This window comes from Pisolithus orientalis (genome assembly GCF_024613125.1).
Source record: "Pisolithus orientalis strain OTSU chromosome Unknown F5J12scaffold_1, whole genome shotgun sequence".
In the NCBI taxonomy this organism is placed as follows: Eukaryota; Fungi; Basidiomycota; class Agaricomycetes; order Boletales; family Pisolithaceae; genus Pisolithus; species Pisolithus orientalis.
Window position 1 is genome coordinate 105,413 of NW_026260782.1, and position 26,364 is coordinate 131,776.

General features: G+C 46.8%; 8 protein-coding genes across 8 annotated transcripts; 5 read left to right on the top strand and 3 right to left on the bottom strand.

Annotated features, from left to right (window-relative positions):
• Window positions 1-2: 2 nt before the first annotated feature.
• On the bottom strand, window positions 3-2,097 carry F5J12DRAFT_789498 (uncharacterized protein; the record flags this gene model as incomplete). Its single annotated transcript, XM_051743781.1, has 12 exons — window positions 3-137; window positions 172-274; window positions 330-575; window positions 633-694; window positions 745-801; window positions 863-955; window positions 1,005-1,080; window positions 1,139-1,236; window positions 1,286-1,376; window positions 1,427-1,566; window positions 1,622-1,752; window positions 2,091-2,097. 12 exons carry the CDS (start codon window positions 2,095-2,097, stop codon window positions 39-41), a joined length of 1,203 nt encoding a protein of 400 aa, XP_051605302.1. The 3' UTR covers window positions 3-38.
• Window positions 2,098-2,668: 571 nt separating this feature from the next.
• F5J12DRAFT_1640 (uncharacterized protein) lies at window positions 2,669-3,841 on the top strand. The gene is made up of 6 exons (XM_051738190.1): window positions 2,669-2,796; window positions 2,870-2,891; window positions 2,947-3,094; window positions 3,146-3,190; window positions 3,243-3,438; window positions 3,512-3,841. The coding sequence occupies exons 1-6, from the start codon at window positions 2,721-2,723 to the stop codon at window positions 3,643-3,645; spliced, it is 621 nt and encodes a 206-aa protein (XP_051605303.1). The 5' UTR covers window positions 2,669-2,720; the 3' UTR covers window positions 3,646-3,841.
• On the top strand, window positions 3,842-4,770 carry F5J12DRAFT_1641 (uncharacterized protein). The gene is made up of 4 exons (XM_051738191.1): window positions 3,842-4,030; window positions 4,091-4,234; window positions 4,293-4,523; window positions 4,579-4,770. Exons 2-4 carry the CDS (start codon window positions 4,097-4,099, stop codon window positions 4,633-4,635), a joined length of 426 nt encoding a protein of 141 aa, XP_051605304.1. The 5' UTR covers window positions 3,842-4,030; window positions 4,091-4,096; the 3' UTR covers window positions 4,636-4,770.
• A 2,083-nt stretch (window positions 4,771-6,853) lies between these two features.
• F5J12DRAFT_1723 (uncharacterized protein) lies at window positions 6,854-8,644 on the top strand. Its single transcript, XM_051738230.1, has 5 exons — window positions 6,854-6,889; window positions 6,942-7,041; window positions 7,101-7,149; window positions 7,200-7,374; window positions 7,429-8,644. Exons 1-5 carry the CDS (start codon window positions 6,887-6,889, stop codon window positions 8,485-8,487), a joined length of 1,386 nt encoding a protein of 461 aa, XP_051605305.1. The 5' UTR covers window positions 6,854-6,886; the 3' UTR covers window positions 8,488-8,644.
• F5J12DRAFT_789533 (uncharacterized protein) lies at window positions 8,609-9,574 on the bottom strand. The gene is made up of 4 exons (XM_051743782.1): window positions 9,403-9,574; window positions 9,125-9,348; window positions 8,813-9,070; window positions 8,609-8,752 (listed from the first exon to the last, which is right to left on the bottom strand). Exons 1-3 carry the CDS (start codon window positions 9,491-9,493, stop codon window positions 8,909-8,911), a joined length of 477 nt encoding a protein of 158 aa, XP_051605306.1. The 5' UTR covers window positions 9,494-9,574; the 3' UTR covers window positions 8,609-8,752; window positions 8,813-8,908.
• Window positions 9,575-19,146: 9,572 nt separating this feature from the next.
• Window positions 19,147-19,608, bottom strand: F5J12DRAFT_886692 (uncharacterized protein; the record flags this gene model as incomplete). The annotated part of the gene is made up of 1 exon (XM_051747153.1): window positions 19,147-19,608. One exon carries the CDS (start codon window positions 19,606-19,608, stop codon window positions 19,147-19,149), a length of 462 nt encoding a protein of 153 aa, XP_051605307.1.
• An 807-nt stretch (window positions 19,609-20,415) lies between these two features.
• F5J12DRAFT_901798 (uncharacterized protein) lies at window positions 20,416-22,384 on the top strand (the record flags this gene model as incomplete). The annotated part of the gene is made up of 8 exons (XM_051748216.1): window positions 20,416-20,517; window positions 20,698-20,850; window positions 20,908-20,934; window positions 20,962-21,019; window positions 21,173-22,020; window positions 22,054-22,098; window positions 22,126-22,239; window positions 22,364-22,384. The coding sequence occupies 8 exons, from the start codon at window positions 20,416-20,418 to the stop codon at window positions 22,382-22,384; spliced, it is 1,368 nt and encodes a 455-aa protein (XP_051605308.1).
• A 1,273-nt stretch (window positions 22,385-23,657) lies between these two features.
• On the top strand, window positions 23,658-25,962 carry F5J12DRAFT_886694 (uncharacterized protein; the record flags this gene model as incomplete). The annotated part of the gene is made up of 5 exons (XM_051747154.1): window positions 23,658-24,043; window positions 24,101-24,203; window positions 24,261-24,616; window positions 24,692-24,960; window positions 25,007-25,962. 5 exons carry the CDS (start codon window positions 23,658-23,660, stop codon window positions 25,960-25,962), a joined length of 2,070 nt encoding a protein of 689 aa, XP_051605309.1.
• Between the last annotated feature and the right edge of the window lie 402 nt (window positions 25,963-26,364).

Consider the following 26,364-nt stretch of genomic DNA (forward strand, 5'->3'; position numbering starts at 1 on the left):
GAGACCACCCGTGTCAAAATATATTGTGAGGGGCAGTGCTATAGCAGTGCATAGGGCGTGGGCCTATCTCCCAGTCTGGGGAAGGCGTTGGCATTGGCCAAAACTGCCATCTGCTTTTCGTGAGAGATGTATGTATCCTCTCATGTATCCCTTATATATCATATTTGCGACAAAACACTCCGCCTCTTCCACCGACACGTCGTTTCCTGACAGTCGCAGTGAACAATGGAACATCGATATTGGGATTCGGGTGCTTCTATCGGTGGCTACCCATCTGATCACATAAACACTTAGCTATGTGTGAAGGGCTGGATGCAATCAATACGCACACGCGTCTGAACAGACCTCTGATGCAGAGCTCGCGAGCCTTCTCAATCGTTATCCAGAGATTAAGTTCAACGAGACGGTGTTCCCAGCGTTCGAGAGCAGCGTCATACGCGGAAATATCACCTGTGCGAATTGCGGCAATAAAAGTTGAAAATAACTCATCCAGTACAGGAAACCGCTGCATGAGCCCGGCTGCGGGCAGATGACCACGCAGAATACGCAGAGGAATCAAGCACGTGAGTATTCGCCTTCGGACATGAATGTGCGCATCAGCCGTGAATCAAGGTGGCCGTGAGCGAACGTACTCCTGATTACGGTGAGCGTCAACGTGACAATGGTAAAACGCAAGGGTGAGCTCCTGCTCAGCCTAATGAGGCATAAGTAGATGTGAGGACAGGTATCAGCATAGGGTTCTACCTTTGCATAATCCTCGTTCAGGAAACTGAGCATGCCCAAGTAGTACCGGTAGGTGACCTTGGAGAAATCATGATTTAGTAGAGCGTCTGCGTTGTCGCGTCGTCAAATCTCGACATACTTGATGTGAACGAGGGTACGCAGACAACTGGGGTATGTCAGGATTCGCCTCCAACGCTCGCAATATGTTTTTTGATAGGTTTATTCGCCTAACCTGATTCCTGCCACTTAGCTGTTGGAGGAGAACAGTACGTTCGACTCACGCGAAAGTAACACTTCATAATGAGGCCGACAACATAGTATATTCCCCACTTGCGAGACAGATCCGGGGGTGACGTCCTCGATGAGACACGCAGATCAGTTAACAGTGCGGAATACAAAACAGGGGGGTACATACCTATCCGTCATACACATACTGAAAGCTTTTGCGACTACTCCAGCAGCACTCTCCATGCACTCGCTATTCTGCCCGTTGTACCTTCCATTGAAATCCGCCTGGTCCCGTTTGTTAGTTGTGGACCTCGGGTGCTCATAACGATCTTACATCATGTGCAAGATCTCGCAAGTCACGCAGCATGGAAAATAGGGCAGGCAGTGTCCAACCTGTATTTTGAGTAAAGAAGCGAAAAAATAGCCTGAACCCCATCTTATCTTTCAGATTGAGAAGTAGAGAATGCCCACGTACGATATAAGCTGTGACTGTTCACTAAAGGCTTCTCCCGGTCGTTTTCTAGCGACATGTGTTGTCACCATAACATATCGCACAGCAATCTCATCCCACGGCGTGTCGATGGATCCGCCGTACTGCGAGGTCAACGCCTCACGCTTGGTCACGGTGAACATGACTGTGTGATTTCCGTGCATCGAAGTTCGGACGTACCGATGGATTCCTGAACTCTTTCACCAAATCCTTTCCATGTGGGCTTGTTGGTCTGAGGAGGTACGCCAAACGCTGTCCATCCTCAGCTGATACGGCTTGCACGAGCTCTAACAAAAACGTCGAAAAAGGAACTGTCATATGTCCGCTCTAACACTTGTCTTCAGATCAGATGCACTTTTAACTGCTCTCCCTCCCTCACCTAAACGCGACGTGATAGGCAATGGATACCCAATTAAGAGCGCGTCAGAGTGTGCTGGCCTGTGCTGGTCTGTGCTGAGCGGCATGTGCGGAATTCGGAAAGTTGTATGGCTAGTTTCCTTATGAAGCAATGCTTTCCCTGTCTTTATTGTTACTGTACTTTGACTTCTGAAGACGACGTATTCCAATAATACGGTATAGAGCACCAGAAGTCTGATTTCTATTTCCGTCAACGAACCTCCATATAGCTTTCCTGCTTTCAATGCCAGACGTGACATGGATCCGGGGGACCCTGAGGCCTGAACTACCTCCAGGGGTAAGATAAATACATATACGTGCTTATGCTGCGCGCTGACCATTTCGTTACATTGGATGTTGCACAATGCACAGCAAGTATTAAGGGCACGCCAAGAGTCAGCACGCTGCGCTCCACGCAGCCGCCCTCCAATGTCAGGAGTCCTGCCACCAAATGGAGGACCTCCCACACTGTGACATGGGTACCACCAGATCTTCGGAGGGTCACCCTCCATTTTCACCGGGGAAAGTTTCTTAAGGTCGGAGGGATACACTGTGTAAGACATCGTCAACGCAGACCCTGAATAGAATGGGATCCACATAAGGTTGTATTTCTGAAATTACGTGGAAAGAGAAGCACGCCGTTTTTTTCAGCTGGTTTGGCCTGTGCGATGTTCATTGGAGGATCCGAGCATAGTTGTCCCAGCTGAATAGCCCAAGGTAGTACATACTTCTGCCTGTAACACGTTTCTACACTTCCTCTTATCCACCGTGTCTGGTCACGTGACGGTAAAGTCATGATAAGATCAAGCTTGCTGTGGCGTCATCTGGCCGTCTACAACCGTCACCTTTGAGGCTCACTTCTTCTATCAGCTGTAGTTTTGAAATGGCTTTGCAACCGACTCTTCGACCTTTGGTCATTGCGGGATGCTACGAGGCTCCCCATACCTTGGATGTCTTCCGTGAGTCATTGTGTCGGCAGGCACCCCTGAGTGTTCTGGTTGCTAATATTGATTACATCAACGCACCACATAGTCGACTATGTCTGCCCTTTCAGGTTAGTGGAAGCATTCTTGTCATGACATGTGTCTGAAAGCTTTTGCATATGGCAGTGCAAAAATGTCACGTACGATCGACACCGTTCTTAAGCCATTGGTGGAAAATGGTGGAAAGTATGATGGAAGAGTCAAAATAATCATGAGACTCCAGGTCCAGCCCTGGCATGCCACTTCTACTTACACGCATGAGGCAGGACTTGCTGTATGATGCCTACCTGCTTGGCCGTAATTGTCTACTAACGAAAATTCGCAGGTTCTCCGCGTTGCGCCTGGGCACTTCTGGAAATTCTCGCGGGTAGTAAGTATACGCACACTATGGGATCTGAGTATAATGTACTAAACCTGTCTAGCTTTTTGATAGACAGGAAGAGTTCTTCGACATTCCTGTCTCCAACTTGACTCCGCTCCAGATTCGCGAGAAACTTGCTGAAGTCGCTGCTTCAGTCATCCCAGCGGATAAGGTGGATGACTTTAAGGGACTACTCAAAAACAAACCGGGACATCCCAACGGGGGCATAGCCGTTACTGATGACTTGAAATACACGAGTACGTTTGGTGACCCACATGTGGTCCCAGTGACCATCTATGCATTTATGACTGACCTCGTGACGATTACCAGTTAAGTTTTCTCGGCAGAACGGAGTCCACGTGTCACCCACTTCCTTATGGGATGGGCTCATTGCCAACGAGATTTCGAGTTCCTGGGGGGAGAATGAGTGGACTGAGTTCTTGGCTCACAAGGTAATCGTGTAGGCGTTGCGGAGAACGCGTCAGGCCCCAACCCTATTTGTAAGCGATGATCGCTTTTATCAGTTTTGGACTCCATGTACACTGGCAGCAGCGTAGCAAACCTGGGCCACAGTACAATTTCCCAATTGCTCACATTTGTCGGATAGTTGCCTACGAGATCGGAAATGAAGACGTTAGTCCAACAGGAACCCAGCTGTCGATGACTCCCGCCAACCATGAGCGATGAGTGACCATATGGTCGAGCTCGGAATCTGACTAGATCTGGCTTCAATTCAACCCGGCATCCCATCAATCTGGCGACATACTGATCGGATACCATAAAGGACATCACAGCCTCGGGGTGTCAACGGGGGAATGTCACCGCTATCAGTTGTGATATAAAAATGGCGTGCTTACTTTTCTTCGTTATTCCATTACCCCTCTCCTGCAGGATCCTCATATCTTCAAGTCCAGTATGAAATTCTACGCGTTTGTCACCGTACTCGCCACAATAGTGGCTTCTGCTCTCGGCCAGACGATCGAGCTGGGAAGCCCCAAGAACGGAGACGTCTTGACAATTGGAAAGAACTTCACAGTCCAAGTTGTTCAGCCGGTATGTCAAGACCATCATATACATGCATACCAAAGCAGACGTCCATCTGCGTTTCTAGGATTCGTTGGCATCTGTTATCCAGATCGGCATCGCCCTTTCCATTGATAACTGCAATAACGGAGTGTGTCCGCAACCTACTGACCAACTCGGGGATGTCCTTTATGCTGGACCTTGGACCCCCACGGGGCACGCTCAGGGTGGCTTCTACCAGAATTTCACTTTCCAGCTGAATCAATACTCTACAACTGGACCGGCCGTTTTTACTTTGAGTCACTTCTGCCTGCTCGGAGTATGCTAACTTACTTTTTGTGATGGAGAGCGTAATGCTGACTTGACCTATCTAGGCTGGCCCGGTCCCATTCACGGAGTTTAGGAACGCGTCTGTGACCATCCAGTCATGATACAACATTGCAAAGTACTTACGGATCGAACAATGGACTATATTTCTTTGTATATGGTAGTCGTTACAGGACATTCCAGGAGCTGACTCGTACTGTTTCTATGTTCTTGAGTCCAATTGAAGTTAGATTGGTGATTCGGATCTGAATTGTTCTGAGCAAAAAAAGCGCACAGTTGAGTGCATACTGTCATCTAAAGTCCTACAACAGTTCCGCCGGAGGTGCGACCACAAGCAACGGTCATCAGACAGGATAGCCCGCCTCCGCCAGCCATGGCTGCTCTGCAACACTTGCCTGATGTGGAGAACGTTACTTCGGCACCAACAAAGTTCCTGTCTTGGCAGTCTACACTATGCTGCCTGCTCGTGGTCACTAGCCGGTCCTCTCATTTCTGGCCGCTGGGGGTACGTTAGCGCACTGCCTCAGGTAAATGAAAGGCTAACCTCATCTGCAAATAGGGAGCTGTTCCCTTCAGAGTTCAGGAACGTGAGCGTAACCACTGCGTGAACTTTCGGAAGGGTCACAAATCGTGTGCCTTGTGATCGTCGTGGAGGGCAACTTACTCCCGCATTTGGTTATGAATTCCTTCAAAAGGTGTAGTTGGTGTGTGAAAATGATGATATAGACAGTCGCAGAGCAGGATATTTACGAGGATGTTTGAAGTCGGGTCCTCCGACCGTAGGTAGACGGAAAACGAAAGCATGAACAGAACTCAGCCCTTGATAGCCATCAGTTGCTGAGTGGCACAACTCAAATGAACACAGCCTGTTACTGACATAATCACGAGGACTCACTATGCCCCGAGACCAAATGCGTGTTCGGCAAGACGGTTGTCAATGCAGACGGTCAACGATGCCCGAAGGCTGGTCAGTAGCGATCCCGTTTAGCCCATATGACGTCTGTGGGCATTAACCACTTTGACTTCTATTGGTCATTGGACGCATTATAGTCCACGCCTGGGGCATGTTCCTTACTGTGGCGAAATGGTGGTCTCGGAAGTGTTTTGTCGTGTCTCTTGTGGAAGCATCAAGGAACAAACGGCGAAGATTCACCGGCGAGGGTTACGAAGTAACGGATCCCCAGGGCTTATAGAGTCAGAGTCCAAACGCGTTATCCTCTCTACCTTTAAGAAACAACTTTTGAGCGATAACCCACTCTTTGTCGCGCAAGCATGAACATCTTCGCAGTCCTTCTTATTTTTGCATACTCCGTAGCAACTAGTGCCGCTCAAACGATTGAACTGGGATACCCTACCAGTGGCGCAGTTTTCTAAGCTGGCGAAACCTTCCAAGTGCGAGTCATCCTGCCGATAATTATCTAAACAGAAAGCAAGAAGCGATCACCAAAGATGCTTATGCTGCACAGTATTCCATGGCCTCGTGCATTGACGTAGGAATTGCACTGGCCATCGACAGTTGCCCCAACGAACTTTGTCCACAGCCATCCGCGAACTTGGCAATGTGCTGTATGCAGGCCCCTGGAATCCCACCATCCTGGCGCAGGGTCAGGGATTCTACCAGAACTTTACTGTGCAAGTCCCCAGTTACATGACGGCGGGTCCGGCAATATTCACGCTGACCCACCTGTGTCTAATTGGAGTAAGTCTTGGAAAGATCGCGTGTAGAAGCACAGCTATTGACACATAATAGGCTGGACCTGCACCACTTCTTGAATACAGAACCGCATCAATTACCATAACTTGATTACGGATACAAAGCACTTGAGGTGGACTACGGAGGGTTATAATAATGTGTGCAGCAGATCTAAGCACAGCAGGAACGGACCTTGCAATGGGAACCATACAGGGACCCAAAACTGTCTTTTGTAGGCTTAAATAGCAACTCACCTTGCTCAACGAAATGAATGCTACATCGAAGAAAACAGGCCCGCAGGCTAAAAATTTAAATCTAGAACATTAGGTTGATATTGCAGCAAGGTTAACGCAGTATCATAAAGCAGGGGCATCACAATGATGTGAATCGCGGGTGCTAGGTTGGCTTGCCAAGGGGAGCTGGTTACATATCTATGAGGGGAATTCAGCGCAGTTCAAAGAGCTCTAGAAGTGGATGCTACACTGCATAATCATAAACGCAAGGTAAGATTGTCTTGGGATTACCGCCCAGATTCAGCAGAGTTCCAAGCAAATATTGTTCAACTGCACGCACCATGGTTAAAGGTAATACGTCTGTTTACATATGTTTGTCCTTACCCCTTTGGGCAGCACCCAAGTCTGCCAAGGCTGCAATGCGCTACCATGGTGAGCATAATTCTTTACTGGCTGGTTTTGCTTGTGCTCACGTCGAATAAAGCAACAGCAGGTGTGCCAGTACTATCTACGGGGAGCATGCAAATTCGGCGATAGGTGTAAGAATGAGCACCCCAGGGCGCCGCTTAAACCACAATTTGGAAGTGAGTTTGATACACTCTGCGATACTGACCACCAAGAAACCTTACCATCTATCTGTCAGATCAATCGTGGGCAGCCAATTCAAATGCGAACAAGGCGTTACTTTTCACGTGAGACTACTCTGTTTTCAAGGCTATCCCCGAGCTCAAATGGCTGGCAGGACGGAATCCTTGACAAACGACGTCACGCCTTTGAACGAGAAACCTCTATGGCCTTTATCGTCATACGGTGCTGCAAAGCACGAGAAAACTCTGATCAGTGGATTGGATGAGTCGCCGGAAGAGCTTCGCGTTAAAGCTGTTGCAGCTGTGAAAGCAGGGACTACCAATGAATATGTAGGCTTCTGTTCATGTCTCGGTACTAACGCTGACATTGGCTTGACCTAACAGGTTAAATACGAGGCAGACAAGATGGCCACTGCAGACCAGATATACGCTACTGCAAGGGATAACATCCCACAACTTCATAGTCGAGCCTCCGAGCTGAGCCAGAACATACCTTCAAGCGTGTTTGGGTCCTCATCTGCGTTCGGAACATTATCTAACCAACCCACAATGGGTCCGAAGCCGGGCACCTCTGCCTTTGGCCAGAGTGGCTTCGGTAACGTGCCAGCGGGTCCCTCCGCCTTTGGTCAGGCCGCGCAGACCAGTTCAGCTTTTGGCACTACACAGCCTACATCTGTCTTTGGGCAACCCTCACAGACGCAGTCGGCATTTTCTCAGCCTACCTCTGCTTTCGGCCAGACCTCTGCATTTAGACAAGTTCAGCCTACGTCAGCGTTTGGACAGCCCTCTCTGGCCACGTCGGCTTTCGGCCAGGCTCCCAAGTCAGCTTTCGGGCAATCGCCCCAGACCACCTCAGCGTTTGACCAAGCACAATCGACACCTGCCTTCGGGCAATCATCTCTTATCAAACCAGGATCGGGTGCTTTCGGCTCCACTACGGCCAATTCCAGTCCCTTTGGTGGGGGTGGCTTTTCTGCATTCTCTGCGCAACCTTCTGGTTTTGCAGCAGCTACCCCTGCCACAGGGTCTGTGTTTGGCCAAGCTACCTTCCCCTCTACAGCGCAAACCACACAACCACAGTCTGCATTCGCCCCTGCCGCGCCATCACAACCGGCTTCCGCTTTTGCACCAAGCTCAACATCAGTTTTCGGATACACTTCCTCGACGCTTCCTGTTCCCTCCCCTGTGTCTGCGTTCCCTGCTGCGGGTTTGATGGCTCCTTCACCGACAACTTCGGGCACGGGAAAACCTTCCTCTGGCACCCCAGATTTCGCGCTGGCCAAATCCAGGGTTCATTGTAAACCAGAGTCTGATCGCTTTCTCCCTCTACTGCCCCCGAACTACTTTGACATAATACCGCCAGAGGTGAGGGCAGCATTTGAAAGCGATAGGTTTGAATGGGGCAAGATACCGGAGTGGATACCACCGAAAGAAGTTCGCTAGGTGATATAGGGCCATCTTCAAAATTACCCGAGGGGATGAGCAGCGTATGGATGCCTCCGTTTGGTAAGGTCTTAAAACTGTGTAGCTGGTATTATGGCATGCACTGGTGCAGTCTGGTTGCCGTCTTATCAAGGTTCCGACGAAATTATCTGAGATTATCAGCCTTTACTAGTAGTCGAGATTATCAACTCAAATACACCATCAATCAGGAAATTGTATTCTACGAGGCTGGGTCAACATAATGTGTGAGTAGTTCTTGTCCACGCTGAATGATGTCTAAGGTAAGTTTCTCGAAGTGTGTTGACAGATCCAGATCCCCCCTTACAGTCTGAATGTGCCGCCATGCATCAAGGTAGTGCAGTTTGTAGATGTCCACCTCAAACTCCGGTTCTCGACCCCTTTTGAGAGCAACAAGAGCCCATCAGATGATGGTGATGGTGAATGCAATAAGACAATCGATATTTCTTGTATCGGGTGGGATAGCATTTGATAGCTTCCCTTGGGGAGAGTGGATTGTCTCGTGGATTATTGTACTCACAGCAGGGTGGTGGAAAGTGGCACACAATGTTTGCCCTGTTGGAAGCTATATCCAAGGTCAGCGCCGCAATGAATTCCCAATTGGTTGAGTGAGGTATACCGTGATCGTGGCATCTGTGAAAGTCCACTTGTCAAGGAGCTGGTCAATTGCTGGGCACCAGACTGTGCCGATTGGACGCTGCATGTTGATTGGAATCCTCAGGCTGTAAGCGTCCTTGATCATGATCCGGGCAACAGTCTTGAATGTTGTCATAACTTTGTTCAGAGTGTGTTTAGCAGCAGCATGAAATTTATCTTTGTTGTGTTTGTTCTCGAGCCAGATACCTGCAATATGACGCGATTTAGACTCGTTAACCATTAATAAAGAAAGGAATTTACAACTTGAGTTGTTGAGAAACCTTCCTGCGAGCTCCACAGCTAGCTGCTCGATGAACTCTGCATTGGCACTTGACCACAGTGGCTGCATCATAACAAAGTAATGGCAGATACGGCTTCAGGCCTCCTTCTTCATGTTTTTGATGGCAAACTTGGGGATTGTGTTGCTTCCGACAGTGGGAGCTTGGGTTGCAACAGGTGCAGTCATCACATTGGTAGGAGGATTAGTGGCTAGCATTAGAGCTTGGACTGGGGGTAAATGGACAGGTTGCGATGCCTTAGCTGCCTTCTGAGCAGCTCACCGTGTATCTGGTACGATATGAATACAATCAAATGCCTCCCCTCTGGTAGCCTCTCCAGGGTGGCTCGACCTAATTGGAACATGAGCAGCTACATAGTCATTTGTAGTTAAGGATGTGTCATGCGGCACAGATAGTTCACCAGAGAATAGAAGGTCAGGGTGATGTGGGTGTTCGGTATGCTGTTGGAGCTCATGGAAATCCATGATGGACCAGGATTGCATAGTGGATGAAGTGGGCATAAGTTGATGGAATTGCACCAGGGCATGATTGTCGAGACACAGCCATGTCATGCCTAAGGGGCTAGGATGTTGTTGGCTGATTGTAATCACATTGCCCATCACGTTACATTCCTGTAGTTGATGTCTGTGAGCTAGTGTTTGAATACATAAACAATACGATTACTTGCCCTATCGTCAAATCCTGCATCAGTTGGGAAATTGGGAAAGGGGATTGGGAATCCATAGCCTTGGCTGCTTGAGGGGCCTGAGTGAGATTGGGTGATCGTAACCTCATCGCCCATCACACTATAGTCCTGTAGTCGATGTTTGTCAGTTTGGGTTCAATACATATCCAGTTACTTGCCCAGTTATCAAATCCTGTGTTTGTTGGGAGATCGGAGACAGGGAAGGGGAAGGGGAAACAATGACTTTGGTCACTTGAGGGGCCCAAGAGAGGTTGGCCATGTTGGAAAATAGTTCCGACATCTAGATTGTTCCAGACTTACACATGTATCAACACGTTGTTCATCACATGACATTCCATTAGCAATCAGCTCCACAATGATGTCACAATGACATCATATCATACGTCATATTCCATGACCTTCTGCGCTATTCGTTACTATACTGAGTAGTAGTTTCCTTTTACGCTACTGGTCCATGCGTACCTACTCATGTATATAAACTTGGGGATTTCTTCCTCAATCCCCATCGAATCGAAGCGAACAATTCATTCGTTCTTCACTTGTCTACTCAACAACTGAGCCCCTCAAACTTCAATCAACAAACGCTACTACCATTCTGATTAAAGGCAAGTGTTCTTGTCTATTGCTCTTCGTTCTCCCGTTCCTCTGCGCAATAGGTTATGAGCCCCGCCTATAACTAGGTGGCAAGCTATTTGCGATATTTGCATCGAGCGATCACTGCCGACAGGCATATCACGATGGATGTCGTAGGCCTAGATGTGCTAGGAATGGTAGTAGTAGTCTTCGCTGTGTTGCTGGCTGCTGGTCTTAACCAGGCGGTTCTTTTACTTCATTATGGTGGTTATGATCTGATTAATCTACACGAGCTTTTTCTCCACTCGGTAGCCTTTTGGCTTTCTTTTCTAGGTCTCTCCACTTGGTGGTGAAGGCGACAGAATCTGCTACAAGAACAGATACTTCGCAGAGCGCTATTACAGCGTCTCGTTCTTCGTCCTCCGACTCCGCCCCCTCATTACCTTCACTTCCATCTTCCTGATATCGACCATGATGCTGATCTAGATCCTGTTCCGCCCTATGACAAGGTTGAAGCACGTGACCCACCTTCTCCATGTCGGGCACCTACTCCTCTTCCTGAGGATGTTGCGGCTGTCAATGAGTTGCTCAATCCTGAGCCTGTTCTTGCTATCATCGATGACGATAACGCTGAGTTCGCCTTACTTTAAAAACTCGTTTGCTTTGTCGAACAACAGGAACTAATCTGTTCAAAAGATGTCTTTGGTCGTCATGAAGAAACTTGAGCTCGCTATTGCTGAGCAACGTGATGGAATGTATGAAGTAAAGTGGCGGAAGTATGCGGTGAAAGAGATTATAGAATACATTGAGATGTTATACGTATGCGACTGTACGGGTTGGAGAGAGGCGGTACCTTCCTTGGTTGCTTTCTTCAAGAAGCCAAATCCTGCGACTTATCTTGTCCCCATCGACACTGTGGAAACAGCATGGCAACAAATGCCCCACTTTCCTGGTTTCGAGTCGCCCTTCTTCTATCTGGGTCTCCATCTTGCCTTCCATGGTTATTTAACCGACTTCTTCCCTAAATTGTCCCATACCTCGACTCCTCATGCTATCGCTAACTTTAATGGTTGCGATCTTCCCAGTGCCTACTATGAAGATCCTTCCCTCAACACTGTTCCCACGTTCACTGTCACCCATGATACGTTTTGTTACATCTACTACAATGTCCACCCACTCTACGATCCCTGCTTCAACGGCATCATCCCTCCTCTCCGCCTTTGGAACCAGCATCTTGAGTTCCATTTCCGAGGAACTTGGGTTGACGGATCGACCGACGTCAGATGTATCCCTGGGTGGTTCCGAGAACACAGACGCGGAGGAGACAGGTTTGATAGCGACCTCTTTAGGTCTATTCGACGGTATAGGGACACGGCAGATGTGGGAGATTCCTTGCGATATAACTCTGCTAACCAGCATCTTTCATGGGATCTCGATCCCATTAATGCAGAATTCGCTTACTGGCCTGGATCAGAAGAGGTTATACGTGATCTTGAACGTGTCATGGGTAACACTACTTTTGACTATCTCACAGCACCCTGACCTCGAGGAATTCGCACCACGGCTCTTAGCAGAGCTCGTGAGTCTCGTGCCATATGCCAAAAATTATCCTCTTCCAAATTTGCTGGACGCACCGTACGTATCAGGCGGCCAAAACCATTGGTTAACTAATACTTGTAATCTTTACGAGTCTTACAATTGTCTTGAAGTATTAGTTAAGGACAGGCATCCTCGCTACAGTGCTCCTCTAAATGTACCCTATTCTTGCACTGATCCCTACCTTGGGTTTCGATCAGAGGGAATTCCATTGCATGATTGCAATTGGAGTTTTATGTCTTATCATTATTTCCCTCCACTAGACTTTTTAAGTCTAGAGTGCAATAATTCTCGCATCTCTTCCTGGAGATTTGCTGAGAAAGGTACAAGAGCACCAGAAACAAAACAAGAAAAGCGAAGGAATCCTCATCCTTACTATAAAAACCAATGTATTTGCAAGCATCGTCCATCTCAAGCTGCTAGAGCATCTGCTCGCAGACCCAAAAGGAATCAGATACATGAACTTAATCCTCCATCCATTAAAACTCATCCGACTCATTCATTTTTATACGAACATCTGCTTATGGACTTTTGACATTAGATGTCCGAAGGTCTTTCTAAGCAGATCCCCAAGCTCAATGGCTTGAACTACGCTTCTTGGTCAGTTCTTATGAAGGCTTACATGCAAACTCTTGGTATCATGGGAATTGTTGATGGCACTATTGCACGTCCTGCCGCTGGACAACCCACTGCGGACATTGCTGCCTGGGTCACTTCTGATACATGTGCCCAAGGCATTCTTACACTCTATTGTGATCCTATGATCGCAATGCCTATTGACGGACAAGCCACTGCGCATTTGAAATGGCAAGCATTACTCAATGCTTACGGCACTCCTTCGGCCATGACTACATTCATGGAATTTCAACGACTCATTCGTATTCAAATAAAACCAAAGGATGACATAATGGCCAAAATTGCGGAAATCACAATGCTTATCGCCGCGATCAGTGCTCAGGGTATTGCCCTGAATGATAAAATGAAAGCACTTATTTTGGTTCATTCAATGATGCAGGCTTGGGAACAAGCTCCTGTCAATATCTTATCATCTATTGCTGCCGATCAACTCTCTCCTGATACCGTAATACCTCGCATGAAAGAAGTCTGGGCCCATAAATCGGGCAAAACTATGCTTCCACAACAGGATAAATCTGGGTCATTGTCTACCCAGGTTAAACAAGAATCAAATTCTCTTCTGGCATGCATGAATAAGCCGCCACTCTGTCAAATTTGCAGAGGCAGTCATAATACTTCCAATCATCAATCTGGATCTGGATCAGGATCCTTTCGCAGTTACCGTGGAGGTCGCAGAAGAGGTCATGGAGGTCGTGGATGTGGACGTGGAGGTTACACTCCCTATACTCCACAACAACAGCAGCCAGGTTCTGGTTCTCGTGGCCGAGGCCAGAACAGATGCCAAGGCAAGGGCAAAGCCCGAGCCAACAATCTCGAAGTAGAAGGCGCGGAAGCAATTGACACTGCCTATATTGAAGAACTTCCTGATGGTTCTTACGATCCAAACTCTAGATCCTAGGACGTTTACCTGGATCAACAAGACTTCAAGAATGCCGCTGCTTCCTTTGAAGCTGGTGATTTTGATATCACAGCTATTAATATACCTACCTGCGAACCATCTCCTGAGTATTCTCTCCCAGATTCTACTCCGGTTGAACGAGTCTACTCTAGCGACCTAAACACTTATCTCAGTCAACATGTCATAACTGATACCGAGATGTATGATCCTGATCTTTCTCACCAAGATCTTACTATGGCGATGGAAAGTATTGGGAATACTCCCAATTATCCAGTTGATGTAACAACCGGAAATCTTGCTCCTTGGTATCTGGAGGAAATTCAGAATTTCCAACTGGATCAAGTTGAGTCAGTGAAGATTCGTGTTAACATTCCTGGCTCTAATAAATGCCAATGTTCTGTTTGTCGCCGTGCAGCCACAACTTGCAACCTGCTGGAGGTTTCCCTTTGGGAACCAAAACAATGGGAGTACTCGGACTCTCATCCAAGGAAGATTTCCTTTCCCCCTGCTAAGCAGGACGGGTCATGTACGAGTGGTTCCCTCAAACCCTCAGTACGAATGGGAAATTCTGTTTTGGCTGGCAAGAACTTGGTGGCGAACTGGAATGTTAAGGATAATGGTGATGCATCTCAGGCGCAACAACGGACTTTTAATCTCTCTTCCCCTCGACTTCGAGGACAGAATAGTAGAGACAGAGAATCTCTCCGAAAATCCGTACTTATAAAAATTTCTTCTAAAAAGAAGAATTGCCCTATGTCCTTATCCCAATTTCACGAATCTGTGCCAGATAAGCCTGTTGTTAAATCTTTTCGTATAAAGCATAATCCAGACATCGAGTATGATCCCAACAAATCTGCCTCTGGGTATTTACCCATGCAATTTGATGGTCATGCCTTCAATTCTTATGACTGTTATCCTTTGGATGACTATAAGTCATATTGTAATCTGAAAAAGAACCTACCAAAGGGTGAGTCATTATGGATGTTGGATTCTGGAGCATCACATCATGTGACTCCTTTTAAAACTGATTTCCTGACCTATCGAGAATTTATAAATCCACCTTTGGCCTCTACTGTGGGCACTAAAAAGGTTCAACTTCTCGGTCAAGGAACAGTGGTTATTCACCTGGAAAATGGCAGTAACCTACCACTACATAATGTTGTTTACAGTCCTTTGTTTTCAAAGCGACTATGTTCGTGAAATGTGCTCCTCAATAACGGGTATAGGAGTACAGCGACACTTACTGGTGAGACTATCAGAGCACCAAATGGCCAGATTGTCCTTGAAGCAAAAGTAGCTTCACCGACTTCACCTCTACATTGGTTTGTGGGCATACTGCTTCCACCTACCACTGCTTTTGGGGTCCTTTGCCCTTTGGTCAAGGAAACACAAGAGTCTCTCTGGCATAATCGCATGTGTCACCCTGCTCAAGCAGTTCTCAGACATATTCGCCGATTAGGCCTGAAACAAGACTTACAAATACAGGGGGAGCATACCTCTTGCAAAGGTTGCACACAGGGCAAACTTTCTTCTGAAGCTTTTAAACCCTCATGGAAACGAGCAACTAAACCTCTCGAGTTGGTCCATGCTGATCTTCTCGAACTTCCTGTCGAATCTTACTTTCGGTCCAAATATATCTTAACCCTCTTGGATGATTATTCGTCCTACGGTTTTTGTCTCTACCTTCACAACAAATCCGACACCTATACTGCTTTTGCCAACTGGATGGTGTCTATGCAAAATACTACTGGGCATCATCTACTTGCGCTCCGTTCGGATCGAGGGGGAGAATTTATGGGTTCTACTTTCAAAGCACTCCTTTCTTCGCACAGAATTACCCATCAATTGTCTATTGCCGACCAACCACAACAAAATGGTCGTGCTGAACACTTTAATCGGACAATTTCCGAAAAAGCTGGGACCATTCGACATCATGCTTGTGTTCCTAAACGCTTCTGGAACTTTGCCTTTGACTGTGCACTTCATGTGTACAATTGAACTCCTCTCAAGAGGATTCAATTCAAAACTCCAGTTGAGCTTTTCTTAGGAAAAATCCTGGACATCACATATTTTCACACCTTTGGCTGCAAAGCTTTTGTATGGGTTCCTAAAGAACAACGAAAAGATAAATTGGAACCTCATGCAGTCGAAATGATTTTCTTAGGCTACGAGCCTAATACAAAAGGATATCGGTTCCTACATGGACAGAAGATAATTCTTTCTCGTACTGCAAAATTCATAGAAGACTCTTTTCCTTTCTGCTCTGGTCGTTCAAAATCCGAAACCTTTGACCCAGATACCAAAGACGACCATGAATCATCTGTTTCCAATACAGAAAGCCTACATTCATTTCCAGATCCTGATCAGATCCAACTGCCAACTCATCACCGGCAACCACCTCGTCCTAATACTCCACCACAACCACAAAACCCACAGCAGAGAGCTGCGGACCAGCCTAGAGCTCAACAACAAAGAAGAGCACCTGCTGCTGTACCACCAGTCGACCCTCGTCATCTTAGGCATCCTCATCAACCTGAATTTATTCAAGGAGACTCGTGTAATGTTCGCAGAGCTCATCCTCCTGCCGATGACAGAGAACCTCATCCAAAGCATCATTTTATACCAGTATCTCATCCTGGAAATATTTATGGAGATAGACCTCCAGTCCAGATTGAATGAGATATTCAACAAAATCGAGATCAAGCACAACAGTGGATTTGTAATGCTGAGCAGCATGCTCGCAATTCCAGAGAAGATATTCGGAGATATGCAGAAGAGCGCAGACCTCCTTCTCCGAGATTACCTCCTGCATTAATTCCTCCTGAAGTTCCTCGTCAGTGGACTGAACACCCACAAGGAACTACTCCTCCATCTCCTGGATCTCCACTTACTCCACTTCTGGAAACTCCTTCTTCACCAAAAGGCATGCCAGATCAACATGCACAAATGCCTGGTCCAGAAATGCATCCTTTCGAATTTGCATTGGCTGCTCGGATTAAAGAGTCTCCGGAACACTATAAAGATGTGCTAAAGTTATCTCCCGATTTGCAAAAGAAATGGTTTGATGCAATGAAGGACGAATTAAAGTCTATTGAAGAAAGACAAGTATGGACTTTGGTGGATCCTCCTAAAAATTGGAAACCAGTCAAGTGTCAATGGGTTTTCGCAATTAAAAGCGATGGTCGTTATAAAGCTCGTCTTGTGGCTAAAGGCTTTACACAAGAATTCAGTACCGACTTTGAAGATACCTTCTCTCCAGTGGCTCGTTTCGAAACTGTTCAAATACTACTTGCATTCGCTGCCCAAAGGAATTGGGACACAGAAGCCCTGGATGTTAAAACTGCCTTCTTATATGGCAACCTTGATGAAGAAATTTATATGGAGCAACCAGAAGGTTTCAAAGTTTCAGGTCAAGAACACAAGGTTTATCAGTTGCTTAGAGCCCTCTATGGCTTAAAGCAAGCTGTGTTGGCATGGAATAAAGCCCTCCATCAATCTCTACTTGCAATGGGCTACATTCGTTCAAAAGTGGATGCTGGAATTTATATCCATACTTCCAAAGCTGGAATCGTCATTTTTCTCGTCTATGTTGACGATGGACTCTTTCTAGGATCGGACAAACGTCTTCTTAAAGCCAAGAAAGAACAGTTCATGAAGAAATGGGAATCCCGAGATCTTGGTGAAGTCAAGGAATACCTTGGCATTCAAATTCACCGAGATAGGTTGAAGAAAGAACTTTATCTCGACCAAATACCTTATGTTAAAAAGGTTATCAAACGGTTTAACATGGAGACTGCTCGAAATGTTCGCACTCCATTACCCTCGGGATATCAACTGGAAAAAGCACCATCAGACTATCAAGCCACACCTTCTCTTCGGTCTCAGTACCAGTCAATCATAGGGTCATTACTCTATATGGCTCTTGGTACTCGTCCCGATATTGCCTTTGCGGTTATTCGCATGTCTCAATATATGGCAAATCCTACCGAAGATCACTGAAATAAAGCCTTGCATATAGTTCGCTATATTGCATCTACACCAAAACTGGCTTTATATTATTCGGGACTTGAATCTCGAATCTATGGCTTTGCAGACTCTGATTGGGCTGCTAATAAAGACACTCGTCATTCAACTACCGGTTATGCCATGTATCTTGGCAATTCCCTCATTTCTTGGCAATCTAGAAAACAGAAGACTATCGCACTTTCCTCCACTGAAGCCAAATATATGGCTCTATGCAATGCTGCCAGACAACTCAAATGGCTTTCTATGCTATTTGAAGAACTTCAATTGAAGACTGAGAAAACAATTCTTTACTGCAATAATATGGGAGCTCGCTTCATAGCAGAGAATCCTGTATCGGACGGTCGTTCCAAACATATCGACGTCCAATGGCACTTCGTTCGCGAATGTGTTCAAGATAATTTGTTCAGTATTGAATATGTTCAAACTGACAAACAAAAAGCAGATGGTCTTACCAAATCGTTAACTTGGCAGAAGTTCGAAACTAATCGCTCATCAATGGATCTTGTTACCCTACCATTTTAGAGCGAGGGGGAGTGTTGGAAAATAGTTCCAACATCTAGATTGTTCCAGACTTACACATGTATCAACACGTTGTTCATCACATGACATTCCATTAGCAATCAGCTCCACAATGATGTCACAATGACATCATATCATACGTCATATTCCATGACCTTCTGCGCTATTTGTTACTATACTGAGTAGTAGTTTCCTTTTACGCTACTGGTCTGTGCGTACCTACTCATGTATATAAACTCAGGGATTTCTTCCTCAATCCCCATTGAATCGAAGCGAACAATTCATTCGTTCTTCACTTGTCTACTCTACAACTGAGCCCCTCAAACTTCAATCAACAAATGCTACTACCATTCTGATTAAAGGCAAGTGTTCTTGTCTATTGCTCTTCGTTCTCCCATTCCTCTGCGCAATAGGCCAAACATCGTTCCATCACCCATCGCACTACACCCCTGTAGTTGATGCATGTTAGTGAGGATTTGCTATGTATTAGATTACTTGCCCCACTGTTGAATCCTGGATCCATAGGATGGTGGCAGAGAGGGTAGGGGAGGGAGAGATTCAGTGGGCTGCAGCAATCACAAGGGTTGACTGATATAACCAGATGAAATGCATGCAACAATACAACTCAAAAAGCAAATACACAGGAACAGCTTTGAACAGGTAAACAATGGAGCTGCAGCCAGCAGTCAGTTACTATATATATATATATATATAATGCATGAGACTCACCTACCACTCATTTCCGCCTCAGATCATCGATAATCATGCGCTATCTACAGGGCTTGACCCTCATCCTCACTGTCATCCACTTCCAATCTCACAGATCTGTCACTGGCCTCACAGTCTGATGGGCCCTCCACCTTGTCTGAAGAATGACGATGGCCCTGCACTTCCTCTTCAAGTTGATCAAGTTGCATATCCATAGTATCCAAGGTCATGACCTCTTCATTGTACACCTCATGGTTGAAGGCTATGAGACTTTCAACATTGTCCATTTCCACTGCACGTTCTAGATTCACCTTGCCAGCTTTGCCTGCCAAAGAATCACCATAATCCTTTTGGTCTTCTTGGTAGATATGCTTCATAAGCCTGCCATAGTGTTCAGCTTCCTTGAGTTCCCAAGCTGAGGCCAGTGCTTGATAACATCTAGTCTCATGACCCACATGTTTCATCAAGACTGCCTCTTTTAGCACCACATCAGAAAGGTGCCTAATACCATTGTGAAAGAGGTGCATTCCCTGTGAAGTGATAGATTAGCCTTCCATGATGTTAGGGTACATAAAGGAGTGGTACCCTTCTAGCATTGTTCAGGCCAATATTAACTCTGGCTCCACCTCTCAGAGAATTCCTTGTGAAGCACAGCTACAAAGCTTGCCCGATATTTGGCCTAGGATAGGGTAAAAACTTTCTGTGTGCAATCTTTGAAATTTCTGCAATATCCAAGGCAGCCCTCTCTGGAGAAATAGTACTGTCAGAAACATCTTCGTGGCTGCCAGGTGATGATGGGAGAGTGCTCAAAGGAGGGGGAGATGAGGGTTGAGGACTGCTTGAAAGGGGTGAGGAAGGCTGAATATTACATGGGAAATATCCAGAGGGCTTTTAATTGCTGATTCACCTTGATACAGGAGTGGTGGGGGGTTCAGTTTGAATCATAGGAGGTATCAAGCACCAGTCTGTGGTTTATCGTAGTTGGATGACTGCAGAGACACAGTTGGTCAGAGTTCAAAGGACTTAGGAAATTTTGTACAGTCTTGAGCCACAGAGTGGGTGTGGACCCTTGCCTTCTGTTTGCTCAGCTCGTTACGATGCCAGAGACAGAAGATATACCACCAGAACTGGCCCATATGTCAGAGGTCCCCAACACTGATAGGTTTGTACCATTTCATTACTTGACAATGCAACATGCTCACCGAGTTTCATACTTTCAATCTCTGTATTCAAGGGCTAGGTACCATGAACAATCAGGGTATACTTTTGGGTGTGAACCAAATACATTCGAGCAGTTTCATAATGGCCCTCTGAAGCAAGAGTGAGAGATCAACATGTACTATCCATTTCAGTCCCAAGGGGAATGGTCTTTAGCCAAGTTTCTTGCAGAAAACCTCACACAAACTCAGATCAAAAGATTTCTTGCTTTACCCTGGGTAATTTCAATCCCAAGAAAACCTCATTTTACTGATCTGTGTTAGTTCCACAATAATCCAAGGCCATCCTTTACTTCTGCAGAAGAGCTGCTTGGATGGATGGATACTCTTCCCTCAGGGCCAAAGTGGCAGAGTACCACTCTAGAAGTTGAGGGTTTCCAAACAACCAATCCTATACAGTTGATTTGGCGTGATGCAGAGGAGGTTGTACAGTCCTTGTTTGGAAATCCTATCTTTGGTGCCAACATGATGTTCGATCCTATCCTGGTCATGACTGCTCTTGGGCGGGAGTATAGTGAATGGTTTCCAGCACATGAAGCCCATCGCATCCAGGTATGTTCATCTGGTGGTGCATCTTCACTGTGGAAACTGAAAAACAGTTTTCCATAGGATTCCCTGCCAGATGGTGCAACAATTGTACCTATTCTTGCCACATCAGATAAGACCCCTGTGACAAGGATGACAGGTGGACTAGAAATGCACCCCCTCTTCATCAGCATTGGTAATATTCCAGGGCACATCCACATGGCAGCCACCTCACATGCATGGTGATGTGTTGCATTCATGCCAATACCAACATTTGATGTCCCCAAGGCAAACCAAACGATCCTGCAGATGTGCATTTGGCACAAATGTGTTGATATTGTTACCACAGGCCTGAAACACTCTGTGGACACTGGATCCATGATGCTGGACCCTCATGGACACCTGTGGCATTGTTTCATGCCATTAGTGGCATGGACTGCTGACCTCCCTGAACAACTAATGATTGCATGTGTCTCCAAGAGTGCATCTCCTGTTACAGAAGCAACCCACAAGCAATTTGGTGATGTTCATCGCCAATCATCTCATACCAGCAATCTCACTCTCCAGCACATTGAACAAGTCACTTGGAATGTTCACCCATGGGATAATCTGAACAGTTTTCAAAGACAGGCAAAGATGCTACAATTAAATGGTATCTGCCTCCCATTTTGGAGAAACTGGCTGTTTGTGAACCCTTCCACTTTCCTTCTTCCTGAAATCCTCCATACATGCCACAAGTTTTTTTTTGATCATGTCCTTCCATGGTGCAAAGTCTTACTTGGTGACGAACTCAATGTGCGATTCAAGTGTCACCACAAACATATTGCAGTAAGGCACTTTGTGAGCAGCATTTCGCACGTCAAGCAAATGACAGGCAGAGAACACTGTGACATCCAGTGCACCATCATTCCCATGATAGCTGGTTGTGTACCTCCATGGTTCCTCCATGCTGTATGCACTCTTATCAGCTTCATATACCAAGCACAGAGTCCTGTGCATACAGACAGTTCTGTGGAGGCAATGGAATTGTCATTGCATGAATTCCACACCCACAAGGATGCCATTATCGAGGCGAGAGCTAGAATGACAAAATCAGGTGGTGTGAAAGATGACTTCCTCATCCCAAAGTTGGAGCTTTTTCACAGTTTTGCAGAGGCAATTCATAACAGTGGTGGGCTCATACAGTATACTGCAGACGTCAGTGAGTGCCTTCTTATCACTCACTGCAAGCACCCATTCCAACATACTAACAAAGGCAAAGACTTTGTGGACCAAGTCATTTGATTGCTCGATTGTGAAGAGTCTATGTGGCAGTTTGACATGTACTCGTTGATACACTCAAGTGATATACCCCTCATCAACACTGTTTCCATGGAAGAGGAAGAAATCACCACAGCAAATCCAATGCTTGCATGGGTAGAACATGTCCTGCCTGAACAGCAGTGGCAACTCCAAGGTCCCTGCCCAATCCACAATTACTTTGCTAATGGCATCCTTGCCAATCATGCTCAAACCACCCTCCATGTCATGTCACATCCAGATGAGACTAACTTGTCACTGAATGACATCATGGAACAATATAGCCTCCCTGACTTTCAAGACCGTTATCTAGAATTTCTTCAATTGCATTCCCTTGATGTCCACTTTGACTCATGCACCTTCAACCATATCGCTGTGTGGCATAAACTCCGTGTTCAACTGTATTCCACATTCCACACTTCTACAATTCTCCTGAGTCAAGCTGTTCAAGCACTGTGTACCTCCCCAGATTTCCTGCATGGGTGTTGTGATGTTGTTTTAATCAGCCCCCCAAACAGTGCACTGCTTCCACATATGTACTGATCTATATTGACATATTCCCTGCACACAGATGCCAGTTACGTGGCACAAGTTTGCACCATTTTCCAGCCTCGTGCATGTCCACACTCCAAGGTGGAAGCCCCTCCACATCTCAACAATCCCCTCGTTTATCTGCAGCCTTTCCGTGTCATTGCCACCCCAGAGCAGCAACCAGAGCTGCAGATGTGGACACTGGAAAGGTGCTTTTCCAACACAGAAGGTGAACAGAAATGAGAGGGCTGTGTCATTCCCATTACTTGGATTTCACATGCATTAGAGCTTGTCCCTGTATTTGGCAGTGAAAAAGTGCCATCCACTGTATCTTCCACTACATCACAAGAGCTTTATAACTGTTTTTTTCTCAACCACTTTGCAGATGAGGTTTTCAATACATTCCATGGAGTGGGGGTTCAGTTTGTTAGTGGTTCTGACGGGGAAGCATAGGTAGACTACTATGACAAGTATTAGAGTACTACAAATTATGATTGGATTGAAGTCAGATAAAATTGTCATGCTCGTTATCATTGTTATCATGTCAGCTACTGATGATCTCCATCCTCTAAAGATCTGAACACGGACATTCGACCAATCGGATGCATTTCTCACATGGAATGTAAGTATCATAAGTGATTAGGCGCCGCTTATTCTGGCGACCCGCTTGTTCGAACTGCAGATGTATCCTTCCCGCGTTCCCCTCTTTACATCATATACATACCCACCGGCAAGTTGTACTTGGGTATTAGACTAGTCAGTTACGTGTGCAACTCTGGCCGCCACTGAGAGTCAGCATGTCGCAGCTGCGCCGATGAATGACTTTGGCCCTGACGAAGCAGATGTTATACAAATAGTATTCAATCAACTGCTATGCGGAACCGGGCGGGACGGTCTTTAGGTGGCTAGAACCTGGAACTAATCTGGCCAACCATTCAAAATCTCTAGATAGATCTAATTCGATATCGCTAGCGTATCGTTTGTGACCAACTCAGAGGCGTAGGATGGCTACCGCACAAGTTGCAGAGCCCGAACTCCCCTTCTTCAAATTTCCACCCTTCCCTAGACCTCCGGAGGGCGCGGGCATCATGCCGTTCAAAGAGTTTAAGCCTCGCGGAATCCAGCTTTTCGCTCATATGAAGAAATCTGGAGATCAAGGTGGAGATGAAGACGATGAAGGCATTGAGATCGAGGTTGATGGTCTCGGCGTCCCTACGGTTGAACTTCGCGTTAAACATGATTCGGATGAATGTAAGAGCGACAAGCGCAAGAAACACAAAAAGAAGAAGAAGACGGTGACCTCTGCCGGCGTTCCCGTCCAGAGACTTCCATGGTACGAGGAATGGGAGGAGGGTGAAGACTTGAGGGTGACGAAGAATGTTTATGATCAGTGAGGCGTCGATCGTTTGTTCGCTTGTCACTTAGCGCTGACTGTTGCTATTACTAGGAGTATCCCACCGACAGATCGGTTGTTCCAATCCGCCCTCGACTTCCGCACTGGAAGGCCGTGGCCCCCCGCTGCGTCTGGCCTTAATAATATCTGGGATCAGGTGCGTTGTTAGTTTTAAGTCCGGATGGATCCATGTTCTTGATCAGACGTTTCGAAGTTCCGTATTTACGTCGGACTGCTTGTTAATCCAACTACCTATAAGAAAGGCGATGATAAGAAGGCTGCTCACAACCCTTCTCCTGATTCTGACTCTGAGGATGATAGCGACGGTGATTCCCCCCCAACTGCATCTACGTGCGCGAAGGTCGAAGGCATTTCAAAAAAACGTCCTCGTCCCCGTGACTCATCTTCGTCTGCGGTCGAGAACAGTGACGAGGACGAGGACGTACCGTTCGATCAGCAAAAGATTGACGAGGAAACCAAGGAAGAGAAGCTCTCGGTCTTTTTGAGTGATCCAGAAAAATCAGTCCGAATCTTTCTGTCTTCGCACATGCGTGAAAAGGGCCTCATCTGGTGAGCCTGATCCTTTTCTCTCCTCAACCTTGTTGAACGACGTGCTGTGCTAACCGTTTCTATCATATCATTCAGGTCCGAGCGTAATCTAATCTCTGCGCCTCATCTATTGTCCTTTTTCCTCAGGTTCGTCCTCCGCAACCGTGTGCTCCCCGAACAGACGTACCAACGTGGAATAAAACGAGCCCTCGGGACAATTGATCTGGCGAAGAAGGAACTTCCCCTCACGTATAAAGTCGGTCATATGCTCCCCGACAAATGCAGCGAAGGATGCCAGGGGATTTTTGGACGGATGGGCACGGTGAACTGGTTCACTGCCACCGTTCCGGAAGAACAGATGAAAGGTATATTGTCGTTAACTATTCGAATTATGATGTTGACGAGCCTCAGAACCTTCTGGGGAACAATCGAAATTGCAAGTAACCGACACGGCAACGGGAGAACGGCAAGACATCACATTGCCGCCCGAAGCGGAAATTTCCCTGAAGGAAGCGATCGAAGACAATCTTGACATGGACGTTACCCCACAGCTAGAGCAAGGATCGACGGCAACTGGATGGGGTAACTGGTGCAATACCGATGCTGCGGCCGAAGTCAATGCATGGGGTTCTGGTGAATGGGGTGGATGGGACGCCAATGATGGGCAAGGAACGCCATGGGACGCTAATATTGAATGTATGCCTGCCGACAATGACCGAGAGTGTAGCGGTCCTCTTCCTATCTGGTCGGACAGCGCGCCAACATGGGGCCGCGACTTGACATCACTCATGGCTTTCCTCGGTCCTAGTGTCTTCCCGCTAACTCACACCACGGGTATCGTTGAGTGCTCCACACGTCGCGTCCGTGAAGTCATCGCTCCCACTTCGTCTTCTCCGTCGTCTGCCACCAAGCGGAAGCCAAAACACAAAGATGGACGGGAGGCATGGGTGCCCGCAGCGTCAGGTGTTGAAGCAGAACTCGATGCTCGATTCGCTAAAGTTGTTCTCGCGCCGTGGGACCGTTTCGGTGGAGATATCTCCAAGCCGGAGATATGGGCAACCTCGCGCGGTCCCGTCATTGACCCAAATGTATCTTCCGATTCACAAAACACAAAGACAGGTGAAACGCCACACAATCCACTGACGGACGATATCGCTTTACTCGTCGAGCCGCACCTCATTGATACGCTCGGCGTCGTTCCCGGTCTCGGACTGGGCGCGATGTGGGTCCAACTCGTGCGATTGGAAGACAAGGAAGGGGAGGTAGTGAGCAGCAAGTCTCGCACTGCGTGCCCGAAGATTTTTTGGTATCATGAAGATCTTACCGGTATTTTCCCCAGTTTCTATACCCCCGGATCCTCTGAATAGAATCCGTCACAATCGTACGTGATTTTTTCATTCGAACGTTCACTCCATCAGTAGACTCACTGACAACTGATAGACAGTAGTAAGAACTTGGGTAGTATATCACCTTTATCTCAAGCAACTAAACCGTTGTATGGTACATGGTCTAAGGATCTCCACATTTCTATTAGTTTTGTGGCTCGTCTTTCCTGTTCTTTTGACACCCGTTGCTTAGCACAGTATTTGACTGTCTAACGTGGACGGCAACCACCTTATAAAAGACCTCGATAATTTGGATCGCATGCTAGTTTGGCACTATGTACAACACTTCGAAAGAACGAGCACATAGTTATCGCAGGCTTACTATAAACACCTCCGCAGCGGACCCGCTTCAACTTTGCATGCAAACTCAGGCCTGGGGTACCC